General features: G+C 44.6%; 1 protein-coding gene across 1 annotated transcript in view; it reads left to right on the top strand.

Moving 5' to 3' along the window:
- The first annotated feature begins 2,970 nt into the window (after positions 1-2,970).
- Positions 2,971-13,469, top strand: part of AK5 (adenylate kinase 5) — a 134,015-nt gene continuing 123,516 nt past the window's right edge. The window contains exon 1 of the mRNA XM_069979468.1: positions 2,971-3,200. Within this exon, the coding sequence (XP_069835569.1) occupies positions 3,141-3,200 (60 nt within the window). The 5' untranslated portion in view covers positions 2,971-3,140. The remainder of the gene's footprint in view (positions 3,201-13,469) is intronic.

Genomic DNA, 13,469 nt, shown 5'->3' with positions numbered 1-13,469 from the left:
AATTATTTTTTTACGGTTTCGCAGCATATTTTATGAAAAAAAAAGGTCTGTCAATGCAAAGTACAATTGGTTTCGCAAAAAATAAGGGCTCATGTGGGTCTCTAGGTGAAAAAATGCAAATGCTATGGCCTTTTAAACATAAAGTGGAAAAAGCAAAAGTGCAAAATTGGCTTTGACCTTAAGGGGTTAATAAAAAATTTCGCTGGACTTCTCCTTTAAGGCTGAAGCCGAAATGGACAGGAGTGCGGGTAATAGGGTCCCCATTCATCTAGTAGGAAGGGGGTATCTAAGACTGTAAGGTATCACATGAGTATCACAAGTATCTAACCCCACCCATCACGAGTCCCTTCTCCCGTCTATCAGCTGGGTATGGGACTGTTGAAGAGGGGATTTCAGCATTCAGCTATCTTCAGATGTCCCATGGAGAGTAAATGGGGAGGCAGCATGAATGGTAGACCACTGCCCCATTCACTCCAGAGGACCAGGGCTCGTATTGTTGCGAGCTATTGTTCAGAAAGTTGTCCGCCATAGGTGCAGAGATGATGTGTTATAATTTTGGGATAAGCCCTTTAAAGTGGTACTCCAGTGGAAAAAAATGTATACCAATCAACTGGTGCCAGAAAATGATAGAGATTTATAAATTACTTGTATTTAAAAAAAAAAAAAATCTCCAGTCTTCCACCTGTGCACTATAGTAATAGTAGCTGCAACACTAGGACATCCCCCACTAACTGCACAAAATGTAAACCTAGTTTTAAAGGGGTTCTCCGGTGAAAATCTTTTTCTTTCAAATCAACTGGTATCAGAAAGTTATATAGATTCGTAATTTATTTCTATTTATCTCCAGTCTTCCAGTACTTATCAGCTGCTGCACGTCCTGCAGAAAGTGGTGTATCCTTTCCAGTCTGACATAGTGCTCTCTGCTGCCACCTCTGTCTATGTCAGGAACTATCCAGAGCAGGAGAGGTTTTCTATGGGGAATTGTAAACCATGAAGAACGAGGTCCGGGCACTCACCGATCTTCTGGAATCTTTATTCAGGCACAATAAACATCAGGGAAAGGAGGACAGGTGGAGGTGTAAGCTACCCCAGGACAGTTATGGGGCAGTGTACGCCCTCACCTCCACCTGTCCTCCCTTCCCTGATTTTTATTGTGCCTGAATAAAGATTTCAGAAGATCGGTGAGTGCCTGGACCTTTTTCATGTGCGTGAGTTTTCTCCGGGAGAATCAGATTGTGTGCCACACCGAAGACAGGTGTGAATGACTCCAATCTCTGTACAGCGCTGCAGCATGTGTTGGCGCTATCCTGCATTAGGAATAATGGTTCACAATGGAACTGGATTCTAATTGCTCTTAATGAACACGCAGGTTATTCCAGCACATACGCTATTTTCTTGCAGGCAGTGAACCCTGGTGAGGGCAGAAGCCTCCGCATTATCCGTCCCTCATTAGATGGGAATTGTCATGTAGGAGGGATGAGGCTCTCGGCCGCCTTCTAATCGTCTGGACAAGCGAGTGTATGAAGTTGGAGGAGAGGGCAGAGATGCCAGGGACCTGCCACATCCTGGGGTGTATGTGTGATCACTCGGATCAGCTGCTGGGTTAGATTGTGGGCAGCAGGCAGTGTGCATGTAGACAGAGCAGGCAGTGTGCATGTAGACAGAGCAGGCAGTGTGCATGTAGACAGAGCAGGCAGTGTGTGCATGTAGACAGAGCAGGCAGTGTGTGCATGTAGACAGAGCAGGCAGTGTGCATGTAGACAGAGCAGGCAGTGTGTGCATGTAGACAGAGCAGGCAGTGTGTGCATGTAGACAGAGCAGGCAGTGTGCATGTAGACAGAGCAGGCAGTGTAACATGTAGACAGAGCAGGCAGAACCAGGCAGTGTGCATGTAGACAGAGCAGGCAGTGTGTGCATGTAGACAGAGCAGGCAGTGTGCATGTAGACAGAGCAGGCAGTGTAACATGTAGACAGAGCAGGCAGAACCAGGCAGTGTGCATGTAGACAGAGCAGGCAGTGTGTGCATGTAGACAGAGCAGGCAGTGTGCATGTAGACAGAGCAGGCAGTGTGCATGTAGACAGAGCAGGCAGTGTGCATGTAGACAGAGCAGGCAGTGTGCATGTAGACAGAGCAGGCAGTGTGCATGTAGACAGAGCAGGCAGTGTGCATGTAGACAGAGCAGGCAGTGTGCATGTAGACAGAGCAGGCAGTATGTGCATGTAGACAGAGCAGGCAGTGTGTGCATGTAGACAGAGCAGGCAGTGTGCATGTAGACAGAGCAGGCAGTGTGCATGTAGACAGAGCAGGCAGTGTGCATGTAGACAGAGCAGGCAGTGTAACATGTAGACAGAGCAGGCAGTGTGTGCATGTAGACAGAGCAGGCAGTGTGCATGTAGACAGAGCAGGCAGTGTAACATGTAGACAGAGCAGGCAGTGTGTGCATGTAGACAGAGCAGGCAGTGTGTGCATGTAGACAGAGCAGGCAGTGTGTGCATGTAGACAGAGCAGGCAGTGTGCATGTAGACAGAGCAGGCAGTGTGCATGTAGACAGAGAAGGCAGTATGTGCATGTAGACAGAGCAGGCAGTGTGCATGTAGACAGAGCAGGCAGTATGTGCATGTAGACAGAGCAGGCAGTGTGCATGTAGACAGAGCAGGCAGTGTGCATGTAGACAGAGCAGACAGTATGTGCATGTAGACAGAGCAGGCAGTGTGCATTTAGACAGAGCAGGCAGTGTAACATGTAGACAGAGCAGGCAGAAGCAGGCAGTGTGCATGTAGACAGAGCAGGCAGTGTGTGCATGTAGACAGAGCAGGCAGTGTGTGCATGTAGACAGAGCAGGCAGTGTGCATGTAGACAGAGCAGGCAGCAGCAGGCAGTGTGCAGTTATTCAGCTGCTGGGAGGACTGGCAGTCAGGGGAGGGCTGTGTCACTGGGACCAGGGGGAGGACTCGCTGCTGGCTGATAAATGACTACACTCTGATTTCTGCTCCTGATGCTCGGACACCTGGGGGAGTTTGTGGCCATTGATGAGAGGGCAGTAGTGGCAGAGAGCTGAGGAGCTGCCCGGGGACAGCACAGGGACAGCACAGGGACAGCCCAGGACTCTCCAGCACCAGCACCTCACCTGCCTGCAGCCATGAACAGCACTGACCCCAAGGAGTACCTGGCCAGGAGGGAGATCCCCCAGCTCTTTGAGGTAAGGGGCTTCTGTCTATGTGCTTCTACCATAGGATACTGCATGCTGGTGCACCGGTAATAGACACCTTCAGGCCACCTTGGAGCATTATAGTATATAATATACTGGTGTACTCCGGGAATTAACCCCCCGAGTGCCACAGCAATCTGCAGATCTCACCAGCCATGTGCTGCTCCAGCTTCTTATACAAGACTAGGATAGGAGACATTGTGACATTACACCCTGTGTATCACTGCTATGACTATGTAACAATGTATGACACCACAATGACAATGTAAGAATGTATAACACAACTATAACAATGTATAACATCACAATGACAATGTAACAATGTATAACACAACTATAACAATGTATGACACCACAATGACAATGTAAGAATGTATAACACAACTATAACAATGTATAACACAACTATAACAATGTATGACATCACAATGACAATGTAACAATGTATAACACAACTATAACAATGTGACAATACAGTATATAACACCACTGTAACAATGTAACAATATATAACACCACTATCACAATGTAACAATACAGTATATAACACGACTGTAACAATATATAACACCACTGTAACAATATATAACACCACTGTAACAATGTAACAATATATAACACCACTATAACAATATAGCAATGTACAACACCACAATGACAGTGTAGCCTTCCTAGTACCACTGTAACAATGTAGCAATGTATAACACCACTATAACAATGTAACAATGTAGCTTTCTTAACCCAGTACCAGTATTAGGATGGACTGTTCTACCTATACAGTAACACTGGGACAGTTTAGGCTTTTTAGTACAATTGTATAATGTACAGTAGTCCACTTAGTACCCCAATGACACTAAAGTTTATGTAATATTACTATGACAGTATAGCTTACTTACTACCACTATGATAGTATAGTCTACCTAACACTATTATGATAGTGTAACCTGCCTAGTACTACTATGATAGTGTAACCTGCCTAGTACCACCATAATAGTGTAACCTGCCTAGTACCACTATGATAGTGTAACCTGCCTAGTACTACTATGATAGTGTAACCTGCCTAGTACCACTATGATAGTGTAACCTGCCTAGTACTACTATGATAGTGTAACCTGCCTAGTACTACTATGATAGTGTATCCTGCCTAGTACCACTATGATAGTGTAACCTGCCTAGTACCACTATGATAGTGTAACCTGCCTAGTACTACTATGATAGTGTAACCTGCCTAGTACCACTATGATAGTGTAACCTGCCTAGTACTACTATGATAGTGTAACCTGCCTAGTACCACCATAATAGTGTAACCTGCCTAGTACCACCATAATAGTGTAACCTGCCTAGTACCACCATAATAGTGTAACCTGCCTAGTACCACCATAATAGTGTAACCTGCCTAGTACCACCATAATAGTGTAACCTGCCTAGTACCACTATGATAGTGTAACCTGCCTAGTACTACTATGATAGTGTAACCTGCCTAGTACCACCATAATAGTGTAACCTGCCTAGTACTACTATGATAGTGTAACCTGCCTAGTACCACTATGATAGTGTAACCTGCCTAGTACCACTATGATAGTGTAACCTGCCTAGTACCACTATGATAGTGTAACCTGCCTAGTACCACCATAATAGTGTATCCTGCCTAGTACCACTATGATAGTGTAACCTGCCTAGTACCACCATAATAGTGTAACCTGCCTAGTACTACTATGATAGTGTAACCTGCCTAGTACCACTATGATAGTGTATCCTGCCTAGTACCACTATGATAGTGTAACCTGCCTAGTACCACCATAATAGTGTAACCTGCCTAGTACCACTATGATAGTGTAACCTGCCTAGTACTACTATGATAGTGTAACCTGCCTAGTACCACCATAATAGTGTAACCTGCCTAGTACTACTATGATAGTGTAACCTGCCTAGTACCACCATAATAGTGTAACCTGCCTAGTACCACCATAATAGTGTAAACTGCCTAGTACCACTATGATAGTGTAACCTGCCTAGTACCACCATAATAGTGTAACCTGCCTTGGATCACTGTGGCAGGGTTGGTTACTTAGTAGTGTAACTTTCCTTGTACCACTGTGATACTGTATTACTCCTAGTATCAATTTGACAGTGTAGTATACTTACATTAGTATCACTATGACAGTATGTAGCCTGTCTAGTACCGCTATAATAGTGTAGCCCAGAGGAAGGGAACTTTGGCTGTCCAGACATGATGGGAGTTGTATTTTTCCAGCAGCTGGAGGGGCCAGAATCTAGTACCACTAGGACAGAATTACCTATATATTACCACAAGGATGGTGTGGGATTTCTAGTGCCACCTTAACAATGTACTGTATACTGCCTAGACCTCTATAACAATGTACTATATACTGCCTAGACCTCTATAACAATGTACTGTATACTGCCTAGACCTCTATAACAATGTACTATATACTGCCTACACCTCTATAACAATGTACTGTATACTGCCCAGAGACCTCTATAACAATGTACTGTATACTGCCTAGACCTCTATAACAATGTACTATATACTGCCTACACCTCTATAACAATGTACTGTATACTGCCCAGAGACCTCTATAACAATGTGCTGTATACTACCTAGACCTCTATAACAATGTACTATATACTGCCTACACCTCTATAACAATGTACTATATACTGCCCAGAGACCTCTATAACAATGTGCTGTATACTACCTAGACCTCTATAACAATGTACTGTATACTGCCTAGACCTGTATAACAATGTACTGTATACTGCCTAGACCTCTATAACAATGTACTGTATACTGCCTAGACCTCTAACAATGTGCTGTATACTGCCTAAACCTCTATAACAATGTACTGTATACTGCCTAGACCTCTATAACAATGTACTGTATACTGCCTAGACCTCTATAACAATGTACTGTATACTGCCCAGAGACCTCTATAACAATGTGCTGTATACTGCCCAGAGACCTCTATAACAATGTACTGTATACTGCCTAGACCTCTATAACAATGTACTATATACTGCCTAGACCTCTATAACAATGTACTGTATACTGCCTAGACCTCTATAACAATGTGCTGTATACTGCCTAGACCTCTATAATAATGTGCTGTATACTGCCTAGACCTCTATAACAATGTACTGTATACTGCCTGGACCTCTATAACAATGTGCTGTATACTGCCTAGACCTCTATAACAATGTACTATATACTGCCCAGAGACCTCTATAACAATGTACTATATACTGCCCAGAGACCTCTATAACAATGTGCTGTATACTGCCTAGACCTGTATAACAATGTCTCGTCCATAGTACAGCTGTGATAGTGTGGCTTCATTGTTGCACCATAACAATGGATCCCCATTATGACAGTGTGGACTCTCTGTATCACTATGACAATGTCCTCTTCCTAGTATCTATGTGACAGTGTAGCCTGTCGTATTGAATAGCTATACAGTACCCAGTGGCGGTCTTTGGCACCAAGCACCCCAAGCGATCGCTTGGGGCCCCCAACATCCAGGGGGGCCCCCACGCCCCGCTCTTGTGCTCAAGACCGCTGGACAGGGCCGTTGCCCCGCTCGCTGCTGCCATCTGAACTGTAACTATGAGCACTCGTAATGAGCGCTCATAGTTACATGCAGCAGCATTGACAGGGCGGGAGACATTGGCCCTATTCCTGTCAGTCACTCTTGTGGCCGCAGGAAGGGTTTTCCCTGCGGTCACAAGTGGCAGCTTTGTCCTTGTGGTGCCGGTGCTCCAGTGACATCACTGGAGCATCGGCGCCAGGACAAAGGGAGTGCAGCCTTTTGTAATCGCAGGGAAAACCCTTCCTGCGGCCACAAGAGTGAAGAGAAGAGGAGACGCCCAGACCCAGGTGAGTATAAGTGTTTTATTGTGTTATATACTATATGGGAGGGGGAGCACACAGGGATCTGTTTAACTGGGGGAGCGCACATCAGGGGTCTATATAAATGGGGGGAGCACACAGGAGGGCTATAGACTACTGGGGCTTCACAGAGGGGTCTATATACTACTTGGGGCAGCACACAGGGGGCCTATATACTACTTGGGGCAGCAGAATGGGGTCTATATACAACTTGGAGAGCACACAGGAGGTCTATATCCAAGTGGGGGAGCACACAGGGGGCCTATATACTAGTGGAGGAGCACACAGGGGGTATATACAACTGGGGCAGCACACAGGGGGTCTATATACAACTGGGGCAGCACACAGGAGGTCTATATACTTCTGGGGGAGCACACGGGGGGCTATATATAACTGGGGGAACACACAGGGGTCTATATACTACTGGGGCAGCACACAAGGGGTCTATATAATACTGGTGGGGCACACAGGGGGTCTATATACTACTGGGGGAACCACACAGGGGGTTTATATACTACTGGAGGAGCACACAGGGGTCTATATCCAAGTGAGGGAGCACACAGGAGGTCTATATCCAAGTGGGGGAGCACACAGGGGGGCTAAATACCCCTGAGGGAGCACACAGGGGGGCCTATATACTAGTGGGGGAGCACAAAGGGGGTGTATACAACTGGGGGCAGCACACAGGGGGTCTATATACAACTGGGGCAGCACACAGGAGGTCTATATATTTCTGGGGGAGCACACGGGGGGCTATATATAACTGGGGGTCTATATACTACTGGGGGAAGCAAACAAGGTATATACTACTGGGGGCAGGACACAAGGGGTATAAACTATTGGGGGCAGCACACAAGGAGTATATATTACTGGCGGTAGCGCACAAGGGGTATATACTGGGGGCAACACACAGCGTTTGTTTTGGACCGCGTGTCAAGGGGAAGGCCCCAGACATAACTTCGCTTGGGGCCCCAGAAATGCCAAGACCGCCCCTGACAGTACCTGCATCACCACATTATAGTAATCTACATATAGCCGAGATATCAGGACTTTATAGCTCCAAGAACCCTTGTGCCAGGGCAGCGTGCCAGTCCACCACCATGTGCCATCTGACGCCTCTTACACTATATGGAGATACGTCACACTGACAGTATACGGCCTCATACAGCCCAGTATACAGCGTCAGGACCCGCCATATCCTGCTGTAATCATTTCTGTGCAGGTTTCATCCAGAATCAGTAAGAAATCTCCTGTTTGTCTATGGTGATGCCCTCTAATCCTATATGTCCACACTGACTGTTCTGCCAGGATCCCTGTGATGGATCAGGGTGCTGCTCTGTGTGCTCTATACTAGTAATACGCCCTATTGGTAAAACACACAGCGGAATGGAAGTAAATAACGAGATGCCAATCTAGAGGTATAAAGATATATCCGGCATTGTAATGATCATTAACTGCTTACAGGACAGGTCAGCTATCCAGCTTAAAGGGGAACTCCAGCAAAAAAAAATAATAAATCAGCTGGTGTCAGAAAGCTATACAGATTTGTAATTTACTTCTATTTAAAAATCTTCAGTCTTCCTGTACTTATCAGCTGCTGTATGTCCTGCAGGAAGTGGTGTATTCTATCCAGTCTGACACAGTGCTCTCTGCTGCCACCTCTGTCCATGTCAGGAACTGTCCAGAGCAGCAGCAAATCTCCATAGAAAACCTCTCCTGCTCTGGACAGTTCCTGACATGGACAGAGGTGGCAGCAGAGAGCACTGTGTCAGACTGGAAAGAATTCAGAAAGTGCCAGAGATTTGTAATTTACTTTTATTGAAAAAATCTTGTGTCTTCCAGTACTCATCAGCTGCTGTATGTCCTACAAATCTATGTCTATGACATACAGCAGCTGATGAGTATGGGAAGACTGGAGATTTTTAAATAGAAGTAAATTACAAATCTATTACTATATAACTTTCTGAAACCAGTTGATTTAAAAGAAAAAGATTTTCGCTGGAGTACCTCTTTAAGTACAATATAACCTCTTCTGATCAGAGTAGTTTTTCCAGAATACCAAATGGAAAATTAGCAAAGTTACATGAAGGTGCACCATGGAACTGAGACAGGTTCCCAGTGTCTTCCCAGTCTATTACATGGGACGATTATCGTGCGAAAAATCGTTATATTGTTCATATTTAAATGATAATTGTTCTGTGTAATTGCAGGCAACGATTGAAAAATCATTTGTATGTGGTTGATCGTTGATTTAGATCTGAACCTAAAATTATCGTTAATCGTTCGCTGTAATTCCACATTCGTTCGCTCAAGTTCCGCATATGTTCACTAATCGTTCAGTGTAATTGCACATTGTCCATTGTTTTGCTGAGATCAGAAGGAATAAACGATCATAGTAACGATCATAATAGCGATTGCAACTAACGACCATCGTTCTGTGTAATATGGTGAACGATTTCAGGTTAACGATAAACAATCTCGTTTGTGATCGTTTATTGTTAGTCCTTATGTGTTAGAAATCGCTCTATGTAATACGACCCTAAGGGTCCTATTACACGGGCCGATGGGGCCCCGATAACTGTAAAGGAGCGCCGACCTGCTAGATCGGCGCTCGTTTACTGGGCCTATTACACGGCTCGATAATCGTTTAACTGATGTCCTTGCAGCCCTTGTTTAAACTGCATACATTACCTATGCATGGTCCAGGGCTCCGCTTCTCCCTGGGTCCTGCGCGCTGCAGCTTTAGAGCGTCCGGTCTCAGCTGACAGGCCGTTCAGCCAATCACTGGCCACGATGGTCCCTGCCTGTGATTGGCTGAGCGGCCTGTCAGTTAAGACAGGCCGCTCTGAAGCTGCAGCGTGCTGGACCCAAAGAGAAGCGTAGCGCAGGAGGAGCCCTGGACCATATTATATTCCACTCATCAAACATAACTTTTGATATGTTGTTGCCCCTGGTAAGACTAACAATTCACAGCTGCTGCTTTCTGCTGAAAACACAAAAATCTGGGAGCCTCTCCTCTTTCTGAGACAGATAATGTAAACAAATCCCTGGCAGGCTTTATCTGCAACATTGTAGTTTCTTTGTAATGCTGTGAGGGTTATTCTGAGGTCAAGTTGCTGAGGAACTCACTGTGATTAACCCTCCCAGCATTACAAAGAAGCTACATTGTTACAGATACAGCCAGTCAGCTGTCTCAGAAGGGAGGGGGGAGGAGGGGGAGACAGAGAGAAAAGCACACACACAGATTTTTGTGTCTTCAGCAGAAAGCAGCAGCTGAGAACTGGGGACAGGAGACTGAATAGATAATAACAAGTATGGAAGGAATTATTAGTCTCACTATGGGCAGCAACATATTAAAAGTTATGTTTAAGTGGAGTAACCCCTTTAAGTAGAATATATGACCCCAGTTAAAACCCATGATTGATTTGGTCCTGGTGTTTTATTGTCTAGTCATCATGCCTGTATAATATGCTCTATCAGTAAAGAACAGATTACAGCTATCGCGTATTCCGTCTATGGATAATTCTAATGATGTATTATAACCCATCCTATACCTAGCGTGACCCATGCAGCGGCTAAATATACCATTATTCCGCTATAATTAAGGATATCTGTGCGGCTAATGTATTGTACGTGGTTCGCTAGGCCGTAAATATCTCATTGTCCGCCCGTTCTCCATCCTGAATAGACTGATGGCGTCTTATTGTTGGGTTCCGCTGGCTTTTCTATTAGGCAGAGCTGTAAATAGCCTCATCCGCAGATGGTTTATTAGTGACACGGCCCCTTTAAATTCCGCACATCTTCTGATCTCTCATCAAGAACACGCAAGCAAAGTAAAGATTTCTCCACTTAATTGTACTGCAAGTTGTAATCCGGGATCAATGGGGTCATTGAGGTCAATGTACCTGTGTGCCGAGAGGGAGTCCGAGCATCCTGGTAATTACAGGGGGTGCGGACAGGACATTGCCGCCATCAGATGTATCTCATGCTTGGGACTTGCGGATCCTGTTGCTAATTTCATTGCTGAGCGGAGGGCCCGGTCTCCTTCAAATCATAAATGTTGTCATGCTACCGGCACAATGTGTCTTGTCTGATAAAAGAGGCCGGAAATGGTGAAAAGCTGTATCATTTCTATCAGTGCGTGTGCTTTCAAATCAACTGGTGTCAGGAAGTGCCAGAGATTTGTAATTTACTTCTATTAAAAAAAAAAATCTCCAGTCTTCCAGTACTTATCAGCTGCTGCATGTCATAGACATAGATTTGCAGGACATACAGCAGCTGATAAGTACTGAAAGACACAAGATTTTTTTCAATAAAAGTAAATTACAAATCGCTGGCACTTTCTGAAACCAGTTGATTAAAAAAAAAACAAAAAAAAACATTTTTCGCTGGAGTAGCCCTTTAAGAAGTGACTTCTAAGAATGTTCATAGAAGGGTTATTTGCAGGAGCAAAGTAACATGGTAAAAATTAGAGAGCACCGTATCTTAGGGCCCTATTACACGGAGCGATAATCGGCCAAATCAGGCCAATGACAACAGTCATCAGCTGATCGTGTCTTTTCGTCCTGACCTAAAATCATCAGCCGCCGGTTTTCTATGGGGATTTGCTGCTGTTCTGGACAGTTCCTGACATGGACAGAGGTGGCAGCAGAGAGCACTGTGTCAGACTGGGGAAAATACATCACTTCCTGCAGGACATACAGCAGCTCATAAGTACTGGAAGACTGGAGATTTTTAAATAGAAGTAAACTACTAATCTATATAACTTTCTGAAACCAGTTGATTTGAAAGAAAAATATTTTTGCCGGAGTACCCCTTTAACACTCAGATCCCAACCCATCAAAACTTTTAATATGTTTTAAAAGTTTTTCATTTTAATGACAGGTATTTCTATTCTCTGTACCCAGCACAGTATCAACCCACCTAGAATGTATTAAGCTGTACAGGTCGTCACTTACATCTGGGCAGCTACACACATCTGCTACCTGCCCAGAAAGGCTTACAATGTTTCCCCACCGCTCAGCATACAGAAGCAGGGACTTTGACAGGAGTCCCTGCTCCTGTTTGTACTTTCTCTGACCACCTGTCTTTATAGCATAGGACCCATAGGATTTGTCTAATAGCCCAAACAATTCAGATTTTGTTTCTATCAATGAAAGTACAGCGGGGCAAGGGGAAGCTGTCTGGGACCGTCCCAGTTACCTTAAAGGGGTATTCTGCTCAAACATAATTTTTGATATGTTGCTGCCCATGGTGAGACTAACAATTCCTTCCATACTTTTTAATATCTATTCAGTCTCCTTCCCCCAGTTCTCAGCTGCTGCTTTCTGCTGAAGACACAAAAATCTGTGTGTGAGCTTTTCTCTCTGTCTCCCCTTCCTCCCCCCCCCCCTTCTAAAACTGCTGATGTAAACAAGTCCCTGACATGCTGCATCTGCAACATTGTAATGCTGGTAAGGGATATTCTAAGGTCAAGTTGCTGAGGAACTCACTTTGATTATTTCTCCCAGCATTACAAAGAAGCTACAATGTTGCAGATACAGCCAGTCCGGGACTTGTTTACATCAGCTGTCTCAGAAGGGTGGGGAGACAGAGAGAAAAGCTCACACACAGATTTTTGTGTTTTCAGCAGAAAGCAGAAGCTGAGAACTGGAGGAAGGAGACTGAATAGATAATAACAAGTATGGAAGGAATTGTTAGTCTCACCATAGACAGCTACATATCAAAAGTTATGTCTGAGCGGGATACCTCTTTAATCCCTGTTCCTGGATTCTTTTAGGAAGGTGCATATAAAGCAATTCCCCAGCACACTGGCATTATGCAGACCGCTGATTTTTCCACACTATATATATACCGATGCAGACTAGATGCATGATATTGGGATTATACTAATAAGGCCCCGCAGGCATATATCTCCCAGACAGCGGGAAATCCTGGCTAATGTAACTTAAGCCTCAGGCTGAGGATATCTGAGAGAATACAGCAGAATATAATCAAAGGTTTATTTGCTGTAGAATATAAAGACAGTGTCAGGTAAATCAGGTAACAACCCAGCTAATAGTACACGATGTCAATCACCTGTCACTTGTTATTTTGCGACAGGTAAACACAGTGACATTAAAGGGGTAAAAAAAATTATTTCCAATAAACTGGTGTCAGAAAGTTATATAGATGTGTAAATTACTTCTCAAGATTCCAGTACTTATCAGCTGCTGGATGTCCTGCAGGAAGTGGTGTATTCTTTCCAATCTGACACAGTGCTCTCTGCTGCCACCTCTGTCCATGTCAGGAACTGTCCAGAGCAGCAGCAAATCCCCATAGAAAACCTCTCCTGCTCTGGACAGTCCTGATAT

The sequence above is a fragment of the Dendropsophus ebraccatus genome, chromosome 8, assembly GCF_027789765.1.
Source record: "Dendropsophus ebraccatus isolate aDenEbr1 chromosome 8, aDenEbr1.pat, whole genome shotgun sequence".
Taxonomy (NCBI): domain Eukaryota; kingdom Metazoa; phylum Chordata; class Amphibia; order Anura; family Hylidae; genus Dendropsophus; species Dendropsophus ebraccatus.
Note: the sequence above shows the minus strand (reverse complement) of the source record. Positions and strands in the feature narration are given on the sequence as shown.